The sequence below is a fragment of the Cyclopterus lumpus genome, chromosome 7 (assembly GCF_009769545.1).
Source record: "Cyclopterus lumpus isolate fCycLum1 chromosome 7, fCycLum1.pri, whole genome shotgun sequence".
Taxonomy (NCBI): Eukaryota; Metazoa; Chordata; class Actinopteri; order Perciformes; family Cyclopteridae; genus Cyclopterus; species Cyclopterus lumpus.
The window spans coordinates 18,637,345-18,657,554 of record NC_046972.1 but is presented as its reverse complement, the minus strand read 5'-3'; the positions used below and the strand labels follow the sequence as shown (position 1 = coordinate 18,657,554).

At 40.7% G+C, this 20,210-nt stretch overlaps 2 protein-coding genes across 2 annotated transcripts; both read right to left on the bottom strand.

The window, feature by feature from the left end:
- Positions 1-2,967: 2,967 nt before the first annotated feature.
- On the bottom strand, positions 2,968-7,141 carry zgc:198371 (uncharacterized protein LOC497072 homolog). Its single transcript, XM_034537446.1, has 3 exons — positions 6,606-7,141; positions 4,213-4,412; positions 2,968-4,002 (listed from the first exon to the last, which is right to left on the bottom strand). The coding sequence occupies exons 1-3, from the start codon at positions 7,139-7,141 to the stop codon at positions 3,047-3,049; spliced, it is 1,692 nt and encodes a 563-aa protein (XP_034393337.1). The 3' UTR covers positions 2,968-3,046.
- Positions 7,142-8,598: 1,457 nt separating this feature from the next.
- Positions 8,599-17,477, bottom strand: rap1aa (RAP1A, member of RAS oncogene family a). The gene is made up of 8 exons (XM_034536850.1): positions 17,387-17,477; positions 13,968-14,055; positions 13,430-13,498; positions 13,262-13,318; positions 13,030-13,170; positions 11,552-11,695; positions 11,103-11,218; positions 8,599-9,341 (listed from the first exon to the last, which is right to left on the bottom strand). Exons 2-7 carry the CDS (start codon positions 14,022-14,024, stop codon positions 11,132-11,134), a joined length of 555 nt encoding a protein of 184 aa, XP_034392741.1. The 5' UTR covers positions 14,025-14,055; positions 17,387-17,477; the 3' UTR covers positions 8,599-9,341; positions 11,103-11,131.
- Positions 17,478-20,210: the final 2,733 nt, after the last annotated feature.

Here is a 20,210-nt window from a genome sequence, read left to right as displayed (position 1 = left end):
GGCGCCGATTGGCAGCGGTGGAAATTATGTATCTTGCTCGCCGTTGATTGGGTGTAGTAAAATAGTGGGCGCTGCCATGGAAACAAAGGAAGTATTTACTAATTTCATCATTTAAATTTGATTTCTGATTAATTAATAATTATAGGAAATGATTGATCTCATTTTTTTACAACAGCTTTTGCAGTAACAGATAATAAATAGTACTGGAAGCAATAGCCCATTGGCTTGTTTGACACTTAATATGAAAACAAGTCTCCTTAAGCGTTTCCTCTGGTAGACATCACACATCATCTGACCTATATATTTTAACATCCAGTCAATCCATCAAGCCTCAAAGATCACCTGGGCCTTATGCTGGACCCTCACCTGAAAAAAATCTGTAAAAGTCCATCTGTACACATTTAGACTATTCGGAAACTGTCTAACATTTGATGCAGACAAAATCTATTTGCACTCAATGATTTTCTAAAGAGGTTATACAATCGTGCAATAAAAATAAGGACAAAAGGCCAATAAGATCAAACAAATTGTCACATCCTGGAAACCCTGAACATGCTTAGTTTTGAGAACTACATTGCATTTGCAACCGCCAATCTTAAACTGTGAAACTGTGAACGCATGAAAGAGTTTAGATTCAACAATTTTGCACAAATTACAAAATCGTGGGCGGGCGGATATGGTATCACCAAAACTATGCTGTGCATTATGGCCATTATTTAGAAATATGTCATTTACAATTATAATCAAAGTCAAATTAATAAATGAAATGCCCAATGTTTAGTGTTTTTAGCCATGCTAGCAGCATGCTCCATGGATGGCAACATGTATGGCATATCTGTGTGTCTGTCTATACGCTGTGTTTGAAAGTGTCTTGTTTCTGTGTAAAAAACTTCTTTTTTTAAATAAGCACTTAAAGCAAAAATCAGGTAAACACATTGCTCTTTATTTTAGCAACAACAACATAATAAAATTGTCTTCACCTTCTCATTAATCTTTTTTTTTCTTGTTTTGAACAGCAACCGTCTGGTATGAACAGTTTAAGGCTTTTTGATTCTAGCTTTGAGTTTGTGTTTTGAGGTACAGCCTCGCCCAAATTCCTGCCATAACACGCTCATTTTATGGTACACCATGTGGTAGTTATGTGATGGACTCAAACAGTTAGCACCATCATGTAAGCTTCTCTGGCTTTGCTTCTTCTTTCTTCTGTTCTACTGCAACAGGGTTGGTAAAGGTGTTCAGTGGGCTATTACTTATTTATTTGAGTGTCATCTGGGAAAACTGAGCGGACTGGACAGTGTTTACAACAAAACTGTCTTATCTCAATGACACATTTCAAATGAACCTAAATGTACATGGCAGAATTCCCTCCTCCACATACACCCATACACATGCTGGTATATGAGCTCACACACACATACACACAAACACACACAAACACAAACACACACACACACATATCAGAATATTCCTTCTTGTGACTACTCTATACAAAAAACAGCCTGATAAAATAAAGTATGGTATCGCTTTGTTTTACAGGACCATTAATTCTTAATAATTTAATTTTTAAGGTTCCTGGAAACTGATATTTAGCACAAATTGTAGGTATATAAATACCAAATAATAAATTCTTATTAAATGCAAAGTTAGTGTGACCTTGACTCCACAGCAGGTCAGACATGTGTAATGTGTTGAGTATGGTGAGTATTCAATTAATTATATATGACGAATTAAGTTTCCAATAATTAGTGGATGATGAATAAATAATGTTGGGCTTTAAATAGAGCAGTTCTTTCATGGAAATTCCTCTGGACATCAACTGCTCAAATTCTCTCTTTATATTCATTAAAACTCATATCTAAGTAGAAATGTATTTCTTGGAACGTTTTGAGAAAATTAAAAGGAAATTACAGATCCTGTAAAATAAAAATGCTACCACAAGTATCACATGCCTGTACCATCAATAATATCAAAGCTATTCCGAGTCTGGAGTCTGCAGCTCTTCTTTTTTTTCCTCTACATTATTCAGACAACAAAGTATGGATACAGTATTATTACAGACAGTGCTGTCCCTCTGTAACTTCCTCTTCATTATACAGTTTAATTTACATGGAACTTAATGTCCTTTGCTGTGTAAGACAGATGCAGTATGAAAATACAATTGTTGAGAGTCCTATCAGAATACATCCTGTAAATGTAAATCCTAATGTAGCTATTGTTCAGTACACATTCTGAATGAAGGTGCATCTTATTGGAATAATCGTGATGGCGTGTCCCAAAAACAACAGATTGCTTGTAAACACACAAATCTCTTTTTTTGTTCTAGCTTACCTAAAAAAAATGTTAAAAAATGTTTTACCACAGGAATGTTGTCAACCCTACTAAGAAGCTTTCGAAGCCTTGTCACAAATAATCACGTTTTTACATTCAGCATTTTCAGAGAATCCTTCAACATGAGTGAGTAGCTATGGAAAATTATGCTTATGATCATCCGTGCCTGTGGTATATTTATTGTAGATTGTGTTTAAAATTTCAGTGCGAGTTCACCGTCTTTTAAATGCATCTCACCCTTCTACATCTTGTTCAATGATGTTTAATTTCTAGCTGCCATAAATAATCATGCATGTTGAAGGCTCGGTTGTTGACCGCTTTGCGAGGATGCGCTGAAGCACTTTCACTGAGGAGGACTTTGGGCCTCTGATTGATAACCAGCTCCACTTCTCTGCCTACCTGTGCTTCTCTCTAACTTCACTGGACAGCAGGTTTGCTGCTAACGTCAACATCTTCCTGTACCACACCCTGATCTGAGAAATGATACAGAAACCGAAATATGCACCATCGTTACACAACATCACAGCACTTTGCCTTCGTAAAAAAAGAAAGACACCACACTCTCACACCTGTTTGTCTCCGCTGACTGGCAGTACGGAGAGCAATCAAGTAGGCGCGTAGCTGAAACAGACTACTCAGTGAGAGTCATCCACCTGCCATTTTATTTAAGGCAGGGTGTCCACGCGGCTCTAGCTGAGTTAGAGCCTCTTCCGGCACATCACACAGTGGTCTCGTACTCCATCACTTCTTTGGGTGTGCCCAGACAGCGGTACTGAATCCTTGGCGTGACCGGGGCGGCGCTTTCGAGCACCAGGATGGTTTTACGCAGCCGGCGGTCGATGAAGTGAGCATCCCAGGCAGGGTACTTCTTCCTGGGCAGGTCTATGCGGATGACAGGCCCCTCTGTCCTGGGCGTTAGGTTGGGCACTGGGGCCTGAGCTCCCCGAAGCGGTCGGACCTGAAACACGTCTCCATCCACCCCAGAGCCCTGCTCTCTTTCTGACCCTTTAGTTCTCTGAAGGGTTCTGGGGGGGCTGCTCACCACGTCAGGGGGGAGGCTGGTAGCTGGGGAGGCCAGCATCTCCAGAGGCACCTCCTTCTCCACAATATAACCCCACCCTGAGACCGGGCCGTCAGGGTGCAGCAGACAGTAATACACAAACATGAAGAAGGTGCCCAGAGCGTAGCTGCTGGCCACCACGCACACCATGATGACGGCGAAGAAGTCTGGGGTAAGAGTGTCGCGGTACAAATACCAGGCAGTGGTGAGCGCCACGTTCTCAACGAAAACAGTCAGGCTGTAGATGAGCATCCTGCAGCGAGTGCGTCCCTCTCGAACACTGAACCAGCAGAAAACATACACGATGCCCACCATCATGTTATAGATAATCTCCTCCCATTTGGACATGCAGAAGTCCGTCTCGCCTTGAATGATCCAAAATGTCATGATGCACCAATGGGCCATAATAAAGATGCCAAAGTAAAGCTGGAACACAGAGGCGAACAGGGCAAAGGCCAGAGTACGGGCACCGATGGCAAACAGGTGCCACAGAATCTGAACTATGACGGCCTTGTAGGTCATGGGTAGCTTATCGTCCCGGGAGTCCCTCAGGGCTTTCTGATAGGAGGCGAGCATCCAGGCGAGGGATACCAGTGAGGCAGAAGCTGAAAGCCCTGGAGAGACAGAGGGGGAGAGAGAGATGAGCAAGAGCAGTTAGACCGGATGAAAATGGCCAGGGGGTAACTGTCGTACCATTTAGCACAGCAGGAATATACATGTCGCTGCTCACTGGGAGCCTGATTGAGGCGCATCATAAGTGACTCATCGTCATAATATGACGTGTGATTGACTGATGCGCTGATTGGCCATTTTGGGACACTCACCCTGAAGGGGCAGCACCTGTTTGGCCTGGATAATGATGCTGAGCTGCAGCACCAGCTGAGGGGCGCTCTTCAGGAAGGACTCGAGCAGACGCAGCATGCTGATATCGGCGCTCTCAAACATCATGCGCCAGTAGTAGTGTCGGCGCTCAGGGTCTCTGTGCCAGCGGCTCTGCACACCCAAATACAGGGCGTGGACATACCTGTGTATCAGAGGCACACACAATTCAGACACATTCATCGATGTTATAAGGCAGACTCTAAAAACTGTGCTTCAAAAACCTTTGGACTTTAAACTCTCAGAAGTCATAACCCATTATTCCAAACTCCGGGAGCTGTCAGTAGTTCTTGCCAAAAAATTGTCTGCTTGCTCCTCCGGGATTCCGACGAGACAAAACTAAGCAGCTCTGTGATTTTAATTTTAGTACAGACATCGGAGGGGGTGAATGCTTGTCTGCAATCTCTCTTCAAATAAAATCAGTTAGTGCTGCGGAAAAAAAGGAAGGAAATCCAAATAAATGCACTCCATCTCTTCTTCAGATTCAAGGTTAGAGAGGGAAAAGAGAGCTCGCTATAAATCTCTTGTTGAACTCCTGAGCTTTGCTGGCATGTAGTCCCACGCCTATCTCAGCTTGTTCTATGATGACCTTGTATGACAAACACACATCGTTTGGTAGACACACAGGTTGACATGTGCACTGTGCAAACAAATTCCTGCACAAATGCATTGACACGTGACACATTTTTGTACCATGTAAATACCCACTGTAAATCATTACTTTTACACCCAACTGTTTGAAGAAAAAAAATGCTGGTTGCCGCCGAGAATTGAGGCTATAAATGTATCAGTAAACGCCTTAGGGAGAAGGGTCTGAGAAGCCTTATATACACACACAAGCCTGGTGAACCACAAGAGAGTTTGTGTAACCCTTTTTTTGTCCTGCTTCCTGCTACACAAAGTGCGCCTCGGGATGTAACACACTGAGAAAATAGAGCGTATACGTGCAACAATGAGGGTCAAAGACTCAGGAGGACACACACAAAGACAGAGTTTCATCACACACACTCAGTCTGTAACACAACCCCCATATCCCATCTCTTGTGCGCTGACATTTAATTCTGGTAGCCGGCCCAAATTGATCTCGGTTCATCTGACTAACAGTGTATCAGTGACGGATCATTCCGGAGTTAACAGCTGAGGGTAAAACACTGAGCGGTAATCCTCTTAATGTGCAGACACGCCGGTCTGAGAGCAGCGGCAGTGAACGGAGGACACACAACAGCTTTAATGGCATTACCGGTAATTCTGAGCCGCCACAATGTTTTAATGTGCTCCTGGACACACTCACAAACATATAAGACCAAGTCTCTAGGAGGAAATGAGAAATCAATATATATTACCCATAGGGCTGTCTAAAGAGGCAGGAAGAGAGCGACCACAAAGATAGACAGACGGGGAGATTACGAAGGCTCACAGATAAATCAAACAAGCAATTTGCATCTGATTTAATCTTTACACATAATATGTCCTTCTATAATGTTGTATATGTCTATAAAATACAAATTGTCTTTGAATATCATCACATTTTGTCTAACCCTCCTCCCTCTACAGTTTAGCTGTATGCCTCCTCCTGGCTGGCAGCAGTTCAAGCCTGTCAAACCCGATCAGAGCACTCTAAGCTTGAGCACTGCCTTATCATCACTGAGTAGCTGACCTACAGACCTACTAGGCGTGTACCAGAGGAACGTTGTTCACCGGTTTGTTTTCAGTCTCACAGTGTGCTTGATAATTAAACATGTTTGGGCTCAACTGAGAGGAACAGACTCAATCTAAAAACAGCTGAGAGATTTGAGAATATGGATTTAGCAAACATAAGAGCAGGAGCCTCAAGCCAAGAACTGAAAATGCTCAGTGAAAGAGAGGCGGGCACACATCTCACTGCAAATAGGAAGCAACCCCCATGACATTTACGAATATTCATTTCCTTCAGCACTCAGGCTACTTCTTGCCAAAACCCCTAAAGACAAGGGGATTTTTAAAAATGTGTCTATATAAGGCGATTGGTGTGGATGAGTTGATGATTTTCCTGGGAGATGATTGACCTAAAAGCGCGTCAGGGGGGTGGGAGGGGGGCATTGGGTGGAGTCTAATTCTCCCTTTCTAAGCTGGAGACACGTCAAACAATACAGCAAGACATTCTGGCATTTTGGGCAGAGTCCTCTCTGAATGATTACGTTTGGTTTAGCTTTCACAGGGAGCGTTTACCGAGCGTGATGCAGGACTGTGGAGAATGCATATATATTTATACACACACATACATACATATATATACACACACACAAAGGCAGAGTGTGTAGTTTCCCCTCCTTTCAGATCCCGTTATGTTCAGACTCACCTCCAGACCTGTGCCAACTGAAAGATGTGAATGATGGCCTGGAAGAGCCATATGAAGGCTCTGCAGCAGCCCCGGGCTCCTCCCCCGGTGCCCGGCCCAGGCAGCACCCCGGCCTCGGCAGAGCGGCCAGCGCCCCGCTCGCCGCTGTCCTTGGTGCTGAAGTCGCTCTCCTCCGCTACCGACGCCCCCACCACGGCGGCCGCGGCCGTGCCGCTCTCGACGGTTTCCGAGAAATCGTAGGCGAACCATCGGAAGCTCAACACTTGCACGACCACGGACGGAATGATCACAAAGACCAGAGTCAGTGCAAAGCACCAGTAGGACCTCCGGAGGTAGTAGTCCGCGGCCAGCCACAGGTCTGAGGCCCCGTCCGAGAAGAACACCAAAAGGGCGCACAGCGTCCAGCAGCAGTCCGGGAGCGAGTAGCGCTGCTCGGCAGGGCGGTGCTGGGGAGGACGCGTGTCCGACCTGGAGGGACACTCGGGGGGGATTTCGTTTCGTGGAGAGACGGGTGCACCATCAGATTTCGCGGCCATGTTTGTTGTAGGGAAGAGAGTGAGTAAGAGATGGGAAAATGATGGAAGGGGGGAGGGGGGTCGCCTAGCCTGTCGGTCTGTATGCATGCGTGTAGGAGAGAGGGAGGGGAAATGAGGCAAGGAGGAGGGCCAGGGTAGGTGAGAAAGATTGGGAGTCACCGCCGCTGCACAGCAGTGATAATGTAGGGAGATGGGATTTTAATTGCGACAATATAACTGCTGCGAGTCTATTCCGATGCTTTTAGAGAGAAGGTTTATCATGCAGCAGGTTGAAATGGGTGAATCAGAAACCATCTCGCTTTAGTTTCTGTTTTAGCCCGTGTTGGAAGAAGTAACTCAGATCCTTGACTTCAGTAAAGTACAGTAAGGAAGTAAGTAAAACACAAAGTCATACTATAAGGAAATACCCAGCATTCAAAATCCAGTTCAGTAAAATCAGCAGCAAAATTAAATCAGTAAATATAAATAAGAATAAGACAAACCTACTCGTTCAGCAGAAGAATGGTCTATGTGACCGGTATAGTACATTGTTAGATGCTGCTGCATCAGTGTGAATGTGTTGGTAGCATTTCGTTACTGGAGCTGGTTGAAGTGGAGCTACTTTGATCTAAAGGTCAGGGCCCCTCAAAAGGGTCACAACATATAGTAAATTATGACGGTCACTGGGGTAGGAGAAAAAAAGAAACACAAATGTGCCCATTTTTAAAAAACGTTGCTTTTTAGTGTGAGATTTGGGGGATTTTCCCTCTTTGGATCTTAAAAGAAATATGTAACTAAATCGTTATCTCTTTGGACTAAATGTAAACGGTCTCTAACTAGAAAGTTGGTCCAACTACTGGTTTTATCTTTAACAATACACTGTACAATAAAATAAAATAAAGGCATATGATGTATGAATAGTTTTTTATCTGTAAAAATGTATGAATATATAGTTTTTTATCTGTAAATAACTAGTAACTTCAGCCATTTTAAAGAGGCCTTTGTGTCTCACCATCATTCTGAGGTGGATCAGCTGATCTGAGTCTCTTCACTGGCTTCATGCCCACAATCTGATTGCTTTCTTTCCTCCTCCTGAGGGTTCCTCTTTCTGGGCTCCTTCCGCTCAACAACCTGCACGGCTGGTCAGCCGAGCCAACTCCTCAGCGAAGACTCTGGTGACTCGGGTTGAGGCTGTCATTTCTGCCAACAGGAAACACTACAGTTGCACTTTAAGCTTGTGGAGGCGCTATTGGAAGTATTGATCCTCCCCCTGTGTCCTGAGCAGTACTCTACCAATTTCAGCTGCTGGCGGTGGAGAAAACACAATTTATCAAACTATTTAAAGTTGTTTTGTTTATAATTCAGACAAACTATTTAAAAACAAATTTAAAAATGAATTATCCAGCATTATTTTTTCAAAATGATCAAACAGTTCATACTTTGGAAAACCCAATTTAAGGAAAAAAACAAGACAAAAATAATGAAAATGTACTAAAATTTAATCATTCATAAAAGCTGGAAAAGCATCTGTGACAGCAATATTAGAGTTGGTTTAGTACAATATATTTTCAGCCTCAAGACACAAATCAGAACACACCATTTCCCCCCATCAGTCTATAAAATACTAATTTCCTTAGCTTTATTATGCAAAAATGGAAGTAGAATATATTATGGGAAATATGGAAGGCTTGCAGCTCTCAATAAAAAACAAAGTCACTTAGGAAAGATGTTATCTCATCAATACACATCCTTGAAAGGAGGAGCGAGTAACTTATGGACAATGATGCATCTTTGTTGACACTGTTAGTGCAGAAATGTATGAAAAAGGTCAACATTTCACAAGGTTTCCTTTTGCAAACGTATTGTCACAATATGCCAAAGATTGATGTTACTTTTAATAAAACATTTTAGTTCCCATATATGGATTTAAACCCATGGTCTCTTCTTTTACACTAATATTTCAAAAAGAAAGACACCCTGGAGAAGAAGAAAAAAACAAATAAAACAACAGAGTTGTCATTAGGCTGACTATACAACAAAAACAAAAAGGTGGATTTCTTCGCTGCTAAAAAGCAGAGAAGAGCATCTTGAGTGTATGTGCAGTCTCCTGCCATTTTGCAATAGGTGAAGAAGTATCCGTCTGCCTGTTTCAAAAAATGCTCTGGAGAGGACTTGGAATGCTGGCACGATCCACTGGGAAACAGTTAATCATTAAGAGTTTCTGCAAGCAAGACAAAAACATAACGTCAGTAGATATTCAACATTGTGAAGGATATGCAGAGAAATCGGAACCTCAGTTTGGAGAAGACGCCTCAAACTCAAATAACCTGGGAGCCACTGGCCAGGCCGTCCCCAGGACCATTTCCTACCAGTCACTCCCCTGCACGTGCCTTAATTCTTCACTTTAAACTTACATTACAGTTTAAAGTACCGTTATGTTTGCCGGTGCACTTTATTTTATATTGTAAATTTAATATGTTTGTGTTGATTGTTTAATATTATTGTCCAATGTTGCGCCATCCGCCACAACAAATTCCTTGCATGTGAAAACATACTTGGCAATAAAAGGTTCTGGTTCTCTTGAACACTTCAGTGGCCAGAATTAACCATCAGGGGCTCCAGTCATTTTGACAAGATCACTAAACACATCGCATTTGTGATCACGCACAAACAGAGCAAAACGGTATGAGATGACGGATTCATCATGTTAAAGGTTCCTAAATATTCTGTGTTAAAAACACCAGTCAGGTGCGAACATTGAAACCGGTTTTACTCGCTGTAACCGGCCCTCCTGTTCCAACTGCAGGGCTTGACGGTTGCCATAAAAAGAATAGGGACTGCAGACGTTATTTTTATATTTGTTGCATTCGTTTGACTCAAATTTGGTTAGCGAGCAATTGAAGGTGGAAGGTTTTGACGGGTGACTAATAAAGCTTTTAATCTTCAGGTCACATTTCTATTAGCGGACGTATTAATTACTAAAATTGGCAGCCGTGTTTTAAACCTGGCTACAACTTTTGAGATGTTGCGCCATGATGCAGGCATTAAAACATCCTTTCCTAATCCACAGTCCTCTCACTGTACAAAAACAAAAGCAAAGTTGATCTCTAGCCAACATGCTACAGATTACATCGGATTTACAGACAAAATAGTTCATCTAACGAGTTAACTTGAAAAACGATGAACCGGACATGTTTTCAGATCCCTTTTAAATTTAGTAACGTCAGCTTTTTATTGATGCCAAAGTTACATGATCAGTTTTAAAAAGGAAGTGTAGTCTAATTTCAGAAGTTTACATGCCGTGACTGTCACTATGATGAATTCCATATTTCAACCAAGCAATAAAACTCAAGAGATTGATTTTCGTATTAAAGTGAAACGGCTGTAAACCAATGATTTACGATCACAAACCTGGGGAAACTCATACAAAAAACACCATGACATGTGTTGGGAAACAGTAGCTGGTAATGTTAAGTCCAATTAGTACAGTACCATTAGTACAGTGCATTATTTGTAGAAAACTGGCCAGAACATGTTAGTTATTTACAGTAACATCATTTCGCCAGCAGGTGGCGCCACAACATGTATGAAAGACTCAAAGTGATACAATTTGGATAAAACACTATAAACAATCTGATCAAATTAAAAGATGAAGCCCTAAAATGTTTTTTCACACGATTAGCTTTCAGTAACTTTGTTTACACCTCTCTTTCATCACTTCATATGAAAACACGTCTTGTTCCCCCTGAAAAGATTTACATTATTGGTGATTATTGTTACATAAATCAGCGATGCTTTAAACTACATTTGACCAAATGTATCCGTTATTGCAGCACAATACTTGCGTGCCGTCAAAATGAATTAAAAGATTCTAAAAAAAAAACCTGCAATAAACATCTAAAATGTTCCATGAGCCCCAGCTCAGTGTGCAGCGGCTGGCCTGCTCATGTCTGAAATACATTTAGATGCAACACCCACTCACCTGGCCTGGAGCTGCTGTGGGAGGGCATTTTAGAGCAGTGTGCAACTCGACTTCTTTTTAGTCTTCTTTTCCATCGGCGTTTTCCTGTTGATCTGTCTCACCAGATCATAGAAAATCTAAAACAAGACAAAGTTCTTTGGTCCCAAACATTTCAGCGATCACAGAACTAATATCTTCGAGAGAAAGAAAATATATACATTCATTATATGCATTTTGATAATATCAACGATGCATGTTCGTACAGTTCAATACAGAAGTGTTTGAAATGTTCCGTATCTTCTTAAAAATAGTTGCTGCCCCCAGTACCGTTGAAACTTGCACTACCGTCTGATCAAAAACAAAAGCATATCCTCATCCATTTGGGGTTTTCCCTGCTGTACCGAACCATTCATAACACAGAAACAGATATTCTGTGTACCGTTAGACCCACGAATAGCATCAGAACTTACCTCATTAACATTGATCTTTGATTTAGCTGAAGACTCTAAAAAGGCACAGTTGTTCCACTGACGGGCCAGGTTCTGACCCTGCTCCTTTCCAACCACACGCTCGTCCTCCAGGTCACATTTGTTTCCCACCAGGATCATTGGAACCTGATTAACGGAAATGTTAAAAGGTTTGAGCTTTCAGCCAATATACTGCATACAGCATTTGTACACGGCCAAATAGGCATGCTTCACTTGGTTTATGATGTTATATACAGTAGATGAACAAGAACAATATTTAGTGAGCCTTGAAATCAAGACCAATCAAGTAACCCAATATGAATAAATAAAGCACTCAGCATGCTGCACGTCAGCTCTAAATCAAGAGATGACGAGACCAAGACTGGAGGTGGCAGATAGCATCTAATAGCTCTGACATTTACTCCCCGTCCCAGAGTTCCTGCCCCCCATTCGCTCTGCCCTCTCTCCCACAGAGCCGACTCTTCTGAGGAAGTGATGAGACCGAGAGGCGACAGGCAGATTATACAGATAAACACTGATAAAAGGTTATTGCTGAGGAGAACCTCTGCACACCGAGGAGGTGCGTTGAGAAATGCTTTCACCTGCACTACAATAAGATAAACACTAATGCTTTCAGATGAAAACCATGCGTTTCCAAAGTTATGTTCTTTATTTCTTATTATTTTTTTCTCTTGTGTCATCTTGTTTTACATTCTATATTTATGTCCTCAGTTTTTATACATCATATTTATTTTTTATTCGATTGAGGATTTGTATATACACCCCCCACTATTAGATTAGACTACGCAATTATCGTGGCCAAAATAACTGACAATATTTACACCAAAAAGTCAGTCATATTCATCTTTAAACTTAGTTTATTCTGCAGTCGGTCTCTTTTTGGCAAAATATGAGTGTAGGGAGGTGGAGAGAGTCTGTTACAATACCTGTATGCCAGTGTGTGTGTATAGTAATTTAAGGATGTGCTGGTTTATTTACACAATATAATCATAATCTTATTTCTTTACTTCCAGATGCACAGCACAACATTGCTCACTTCTATAGTATGTGAACATTTGAGCAGAGGTGGGTGAAGTGTTTGTAAATTAATAGTAGATATTTCCTTTAGGAGGAAACATGCTCATATTTTTAAGATGAATTAACCAAAAATTTGATTATCTAATTAAGCTGTCAAACTGACAATCTTCACCTTTTTATTGATTAATCATATAGGATATTGTTCAAGCAAAAATGCTAAACAGTTTCAGCTTCTCAAATGTGAGATTTTTGATTTTCCACATCTTGCATTATAGTAATTTATAAAACTGTAGTGTTTTAATGTGACGCAACAGAATTGCCATGTTTACCTGTTGTAAAAACTAAATCACCCCACTTCATTGACTATAATATCAGTGTAAAAGACAACAGTATGGTAAAAAAAAAAAATTAAAGTATGTTTTAAAAGAGCATATAACACTCACATCCTCTGTGTCCTTTACTCGCAGAATCTGTTCCCGCAGGTCCTGTAGGTCATTAAATGTTGACTGCGCAGTTATGGAGTACACCAAAGCAAAACCTTGGCCATTCTTCATGTACAGGTCCCTCATGGCCGTGAACTGCTCCTGCAGATCAAACACAGAGAGGAGGAGCCATCAGCAGCATGTTTATATTTACGGTTTCTTCCATCTTCATCCGGTACCTGACTTGACTTACTGTTCCAGCCGTGTCTAGGATTTCCAGCATACATTGCTGCCCGTCGACCTCCACTTGCTGTTGGAGAAAGAAGAAATAAAACATGCACATTTTTCTTATAAGAAAATTGGAGGCATTTTAACAGCAAACCACAGAGTTGCATGGAGATCAGTGTGATTCTGAGCCTACCTTTCTGTAGGAGTCTTCTATTGTTGGGTCGTACTTCTCCACAAAAATTCCTTGCACAAATTGGACCGTCTGAAATGAACAAATGGAACAGAAAAGTCACGCAAGTATATTATTATTAATGAAAAACTGACACTGGCAAATTTCCCAAAATATAAAAACACAATTAAAATATAACAATTCATCATCAACATGAATGTCCAACTAGAAGCCACTTTCATTTTCTTAGCAAGACTAATTTACATTCTTGAGGTTGCACAACCCATGCCTCAGTCTTTTATTTATTGTGGCCTGTTGAAATATTGCATTCCAGAATATATTATCCGCAGAATATAACCCGGTACGACAGTGCAGTTTTTGTGGCACAAAGAAGCAATCTACAACTCTATATTCCCGTTTAAAAAGAATTGCCCTTCGTATTTATTCTATAGAGCACTACATTATTTTGAATTGCATCATAACAATGTCAATAACACCGTTTTACGAGAAAAAAAAAAGGTAATGAACATAATCACTCAGTGCTGCAGCAGACGTTACTCACCAGTGCTGATTTTCCCACGCCGCCTGATCCCAGCACCACAAGCTTGTACTCACGCATGGTGGGCAACTTCACTGGACAGCACAAGGGTCTGTGGAGGGACAGAGACCAAAATAACCAGCGCAGCTTACTAAATGAAACCATTGTAAAGCCCTCTGAGGCAAATTTGTAATTTGTGATATTGGGCTATACAAAATAAACTGAATGGTTAAGTACATTGAGAGCAACATAAAACCAGAGTCAAATTCCTTGTACATGTAAACATACTTGGCCAGTAAAGTTGATTCTGTTTGCAATCCGAATCTGAATTACTACGCTTATATAAGAGTGAACGCCGTGTCAGAACAGTGCCTCCAACAATAAGAAAACACAACTGACATCAGCAGAATAAAACGCAGTTTGTCTGCCAAAAAATGAGCTCCCTTTCCCACCCACTACCATGGGACTTCAGCCGTCACGACGACAGGCGTCTCCTAAAAAAAAAAATTCAGGAAGAGCCGAAGAAAATCAAAGAAATGCTCCATAACTCTAAAGATTCAGACGGGTGAGTCAAGTTTCAACACAGGCAATTAACAAAAAGTACGTGCCTTTTTAGTAAAAACTTGCTATTTAGTAAAAACTGAAAAGTTAAATAGATCCTAAAAATGTCAGTGTCGGAACATAAGATTCCAGTGCCGCAAATAACTTCATCTCATAATACAGAGGAGAACGGCCACCGGCCCATCATCAACTCCATCAGCCGAAAACAGTTCAAAGACGAAATGGCCTAGAAAATATTAAGAGTCAGAAGAACTCTCAGGCATGAAATTGTTTCAGGTGAAGACATTTTTTCTTATAACAAGCCATTACCATCCAGGGAACTTTGCAGCTGCTGCCAATATTAATTGCATCATAAACCCCTTGAGTAATACAGAAGGCTGGTCTTCTGTTGTGTAACGCAACTTTATTTCATTTCGTTCACATAGTTTTGTTTTTCTTGTGTGACTGAACAATGAGAAAGTCACAAATCTAACACTAATCAGACAGTTCATTGTTGTTTCATTTGCAAACATTTCAGATACATTCAGAGAGAGCATGAGCAGATCTGCCCAATTTGCAATGTACTTTGGCTGATTTTACTGAATGGGGAGAATTTCCATCTTGAAGTGGACTTCAAAAGGAATTTAGATGAAGGTAAATAAGATCAGAGCTGATGAGTGGCAAAAAAAAAAAAATGTGTACAGAGTGTGGTGAAAGTTTTAAAATATTGCTTTTTGCGAATTAAATTATATATTCTGAAACACAAATGAAATTTTCATTTGATATACAAAATGTCAAAGAGGGGGTGATGCACAATACAATCTCATTCACGAACATCTTTGAATCTACTAATCATACTAGGTCTGTTGGATAATTGCCAAACGTTGAGAAACAATACAAAAAACACTCTGTTACACTTGACCGGCATTTGCAATTCTAACTAGGACGAATGAAGCATCCCCAGAAACCCACAGTGAGACCGGCACACGAGGCACTCTACAAAGAGCCATTGTAATGACCCTCTACTCAAGCACACCATACAAACAGAAAATGGAGATCAGAGGGTGCATGCATGACAACTGCACTGAAATCATTACCATGGCAAGGCGGCTGCACCTAGGGTGACACCATTGTGTGCCTGATGCATTTGTTCGCCGAAACTGTTTAAAATAAAAATAAGTGTGTGTGGGTGTCACAAAACTTGCTTTTAAGCCCTGACATCCGATAAGAAAGCTCAGCCCTCCCACGATTAGATATGAGCCTGGAAGCAAACATGTCAAGTATTGAACACTTGAGCTGACAACCTTCACCAAACCTACTCGTAAACATTTGCTGGTTTTGTCGATGAAAGTGTCTCATTGGTGCCAACAGCTAAAGATCACGTCATCCCACATTCATGAAGTGAGATGTAAACAGCCATCCCAGTTTTCAAATGGACACCATAGACTATTTTGCTAAAAATCTGTGCAGGAAACCAAATAATAAAAAAAAGGATCCTGAGTGTTGGTTGGGAGCCAGAAGACAAGACTACACCAAACTGTTTAGACAGGAACCTGGCCCTGAATTAAACCAAATATTTAAGTGTTTACAGCCTTAATGAAACTGGATTAATTCTAAACTAAACAGAATTGTTGGTTATGTGCTTATAAAGTCAGATAATTTTTTTTTTTTTTTAATTATTAAAATCCTCTGCTGTGCAGTGTTTGCTCATTCATCTAGTGTTCTGATGCTGCTGCTGTTCTGGGATGCCTGCAAGTGCTGCACGAGTCTACTTAAAATCACCAAGTGGTGAGTTGTTACATAAACAAAAAGTATTGCACGAGAAACCTGTTGCTGATCAACATACAGAAAAAATACATGATTGTCTAAAACATTCATTACAAGGCTGGTGGACTTGAAAAATATATAGTTCTAACCGGGCTACTCTTCAGTTCAGTGTGTCAGAGTCCAGAGGGGTCGATAGATTGTCACTTTACCAGCTTTTGATTCATTTAATAAAAGTTTTTTTTTTTTTAAGTATTTAGTGAGAAAAAAAACGACGTTTTTATTTGTTAAACGAAAAACGATCGTGCTAAATCGGCAATTAAAAACAATTATCTAATAGGACCTTATTTCTGTGACAACTTAAAGCGAAACGTTGGTTGGTTTCTAGAGGAAGGGTGTGGCTGAGAGTCACAACGCAGCACACCGACACCGTAGAAAACGACCAGCCAAAGCTTAAAATCACGTATTGATGGATACACACCGTAAATACGAACTTAACTTAGAGTGCAAGAAGTAGTTTCAAAAAGTATATGTATTACCAATTATTAGCATTCGGCTAGCAACGTTTGGCAAATGCGAGCTAACATCCCTGTTAGCTTAGAGAGAGGAAAGACGAGCTGTGCAGCACATACACTTAACTAATGCTGGCTTGGGACAGAAACGAAACGCGAGCTCCCGGTTTAACGTTGTCAAAACGGGAGCTGACAAACAATAAACTCAATTTTAAGACCTAATGGTCAACATAAATGTTTAGCCAACACCATTAGCTAGCCAGTTAGCATTACACTGGACTCCCAAAACTAGTGTTCTCATTAATCTCGCTCATGATTGAGTTGAGCTTTTGTTAACGCGTGGATACACCGCTATATATCTGAAAGCAAGTGAGATGAGACCGGACATGAAGCTAATTGAACTACAAACAGTCCGTCCCGATAGCTCGTCAGCTAACTCGTCGTTAGCTGGTGTTAGCCTGGAAGCTAAAGCTACTTCTGGTTTAGCTGCAGTGGAGCGTGTAGGTGGCCCGTCGGAGACGGTAACATTTAAGGAACGGCTCAATAAACCAAACGAGTCACGCAACTTGATAATTAGCAACATAATTAGCTAATGTAGGTACGGGTGGAGCTTCACGAGACACTCACCGTGTTCCGCCGTGTGTGCGCTCTCTCACGGTGTGAATGTGCCAAAGTACGGAAGCGTCGGAGCAGAGGCTGCTGATTGGACGAGGATGAGCCAATCACAGCTGTCCAGGTTAAGGCACAATTTAAACCTCTTCAGTTTAATCAGAATCAGAACCATTTATTTCCAAGCATGTTGGGCATACAAGGAATTTTTCTTGGCGGGTGGTGCATAACATTGGACAATAAGACAAATAAACACAGTGCACGTCATTTATAGCACATTTCATAAACATAGAATCTAGACTTAATGTGCTTTAAAATTATGACCAAAGAGCTAATAAATATGATATGAACATATAAGATATGAATGTATGACAATAAAAAGAGATATGATTGTTAATTTTGATTTAAAAAAGGGATAATACTGATTCTAAGATAAAAGTGTTACTCTTCAACCACACATTCTAAACTTTATTAAAAGCTTGCAAAAAAGATTTGGTCTGTTTAAAAAAAGAAAAGACCCTGTGGCGACTTAGTTCATGTAGTTAAGAATTGCAGGGAGTTGGGCCATAAGGACGCCATACGCTGATTAATGACTTAATCCAGTTATAGTGAGGAGATGCTGTAAATTCTTTCGTTCACAAGTTCTCTCTAGGAAGAATAGAGCATGTTAACAGTCCCATTAAAGGTGATTAGCGTGATGCAAAGCATGGGGACTGTTAGACATGTCTGCCAGCTATATTAGTTTGTCCATTATAAGCAACTATTGTTTATTGTTTCACAGACCTTTCATTTTCTGGTCCTTACATTTGGCGTGCTTTGCCTTTTCTTGTTTTTATTTTTATTTTCTTGTTTTTTTGCTGTTCTTGTTTTAGTGTGAATCCCTGGAATACTAACAGCCATTTTGTGAGAGATAATGGAGATCCAAATAAAGATTAAATTAAAAGATAAATGAGTGATAATCCTTTGAACACTGACCAGGAAATGAAATGCATGTTTGTTTTATAGAGCTGGGACGTCACCTGTGTCACCTCCAGTGGTGAAATGTAGTTCACAAAGTGCATGTACTCAGGTAATTTACTTAAGTACATGTACTTTACTTCAAAGTAAAATACATTTTCTGTATTGATTACTTGATACTTCAAGGACATTTAGCTTGTAATATACTTGTTTAGTGCATAACTTTAACTTGAGAGTATTGTTAGATTTGTAATGAAACAGGATTGTTTTTTAAAATCTAGAACACAAAGAATCAAGGTTTGTTTTTCTGACATTCATCAGTCTCACCATCTAATCTCAAATCGATTCTTTTTTGTCAGGTATGTTGTTCAAAGTATTAGTCTAAGTTGCTTCTGTTCCTTTGCATTTTTTTAAATAAATAAATATATGTAATGTTTACCCTTGTTGCTGGGTGGATTACAACATGTGGGATACAACTTTTCGGTGTAGATGAAATGTATCTACGAGCCATATGAACATGCTGCATCCCTCTGAGCTGGTAATCTGAAAAGCAGAACATATTAAACTTTTAGTTCACACGTTGCAGTCAGAGTGCTGTGATGACCTGGCTGCACCGTACAGCTGTGGTCATCACACATCTGGCTCACTAATGTTTTGGTAACTACAGCAGCTGATGCAGAGGGAGAGTTGAGTCACCTTACTTATTGCCTTTCTTGTTATAATATCTTTAATTCAGTCATTTCAGGGCCCCTTGGTTGGAGATTTATTCTAATACATGTTGACACACGAGAAAAGTGAGTCTCCCTTTCATTACAGTTGCAAGCGGTCCGTTTATTGATTTATTTTATGACTTGTTTTTTAAAGACTGAACTATCTTAAAAACAAATCGATGGATTACAATGAAGTTCTGTAAAGACATTAGTGGTCCCCGGAGGATGAATCCTACTGATTGTGTCGATCACCTGACTTTTCATCTCACGCCACCACCAGGTCAAAGTGTTCAATTGTCGGGTGAAACACATACAATATCTGTACTGGGTGGATTGGCATACAATTTGGTACAAATATGTCACGGTTCTTGGACAAAGACTCAGAATAACTTTGGTGATCCTCTGACTTTTTTCTCTAGTGCCAACATGAGATCGACGTGGAGGCGTTTGAGTGAAATAGTTCAGACTTAATACAAGATGAGTAGAGTTGGAGTTTCACTTCGCTTATCATTGCTTTTGTCACTGAGACACATTTCATTTCTGTAGGTGTGTCACATTGTTGGTTGTATCTAAATGTTTTCTTCAGTTGATCATCCACTCATCATTTCCATATGTCATTGTGTGCATGTCTTGTTTCTGTTACTGTTGGCATGACAGAGGCCCACATGAAAGAGCAAGACAGACAGCTGGTCACAGCCTAGTGACTGCATGGATTAGATTGCGTTACTCTCACTGCATATCTTCCTCATTACACTGGCTATATATGGAGTTTGTCCTCACATGATTTCTGACTGTAAATAAATGTACTGTACGGGGATGTACGGGATGTACTGTGTCCTGGGGACGGTGCTGCCATGTTACTCGAAACAAAAGGTTCCTGCCCTTGTTGAAAACAAACAAATTAAAAGAGCTGTTACCACAGTCATCGTCATAAACGGCAGATATGGATTTTATAATATGGCAGCCGTAAATTATTTAAATCGAAAAGCACACAGCACCTGTTTCCGTGCTGTGCTGTCGACATACACACGCTATGAACATATGCTGTCCTTCGACCCCATTATACAAACTACAGATTACCTTAAAAACAAAGTGTGTCTGATCTAAGCTTTCATTACCCCCACCCCCACCCCCACCCCGAGGGGGTAAACACGTGTTGAATTGTCTTTGTAGAA

Excerpts from the sequence above, each read along its gene's own strand:
- zgc:198371 (XM_034537446.1), bottom strand. The coding sequence starts at position 7,141 with ATGGCCGCGAAATCTGATGGTGCACCCGTCTCTCCACGAAACGAAATC. Across the intron at positions 4,413-6,605 it reads CAGTTGGCACAGGTCTGGAG|GTATGTCCACGCCCTGTATT; the intron begins GTGAGTCTGAAC and ends TCTGATACACAG. Across the intron at positions 4,003-4,212 it reads ACAGGTGCTGCCCCTTCAGG|GGCTTTCAGCTTCTGCCTCA; the intron begins GTGAGTGTCCCA and ends CTGTCTCTCCAG.
- rap1aa (XM_034536850.1), bottom strand. The coding sequence starts at position 14,024 with ATGCGTGAGTACAAGCTTGTGGTGCTGGGATCAGGCGGCGTGGGAAAA. Across the intron at positions 13,171-13,261 it reads TCCTAGACACGGCTGGAACA|GAGCAGTTCACGGCCATGAG; the intron begins GTAAGTCAAGTC and ends TTTGATCTGCAG. Across the intron at positions 11,696-13,029 it reads GAGTAAAGGACACAGAGGAT|GTTCCAATGATCCTGGTGGG; the intron begins GTGAGTGTTATA and ends TCCGTTAATCAG.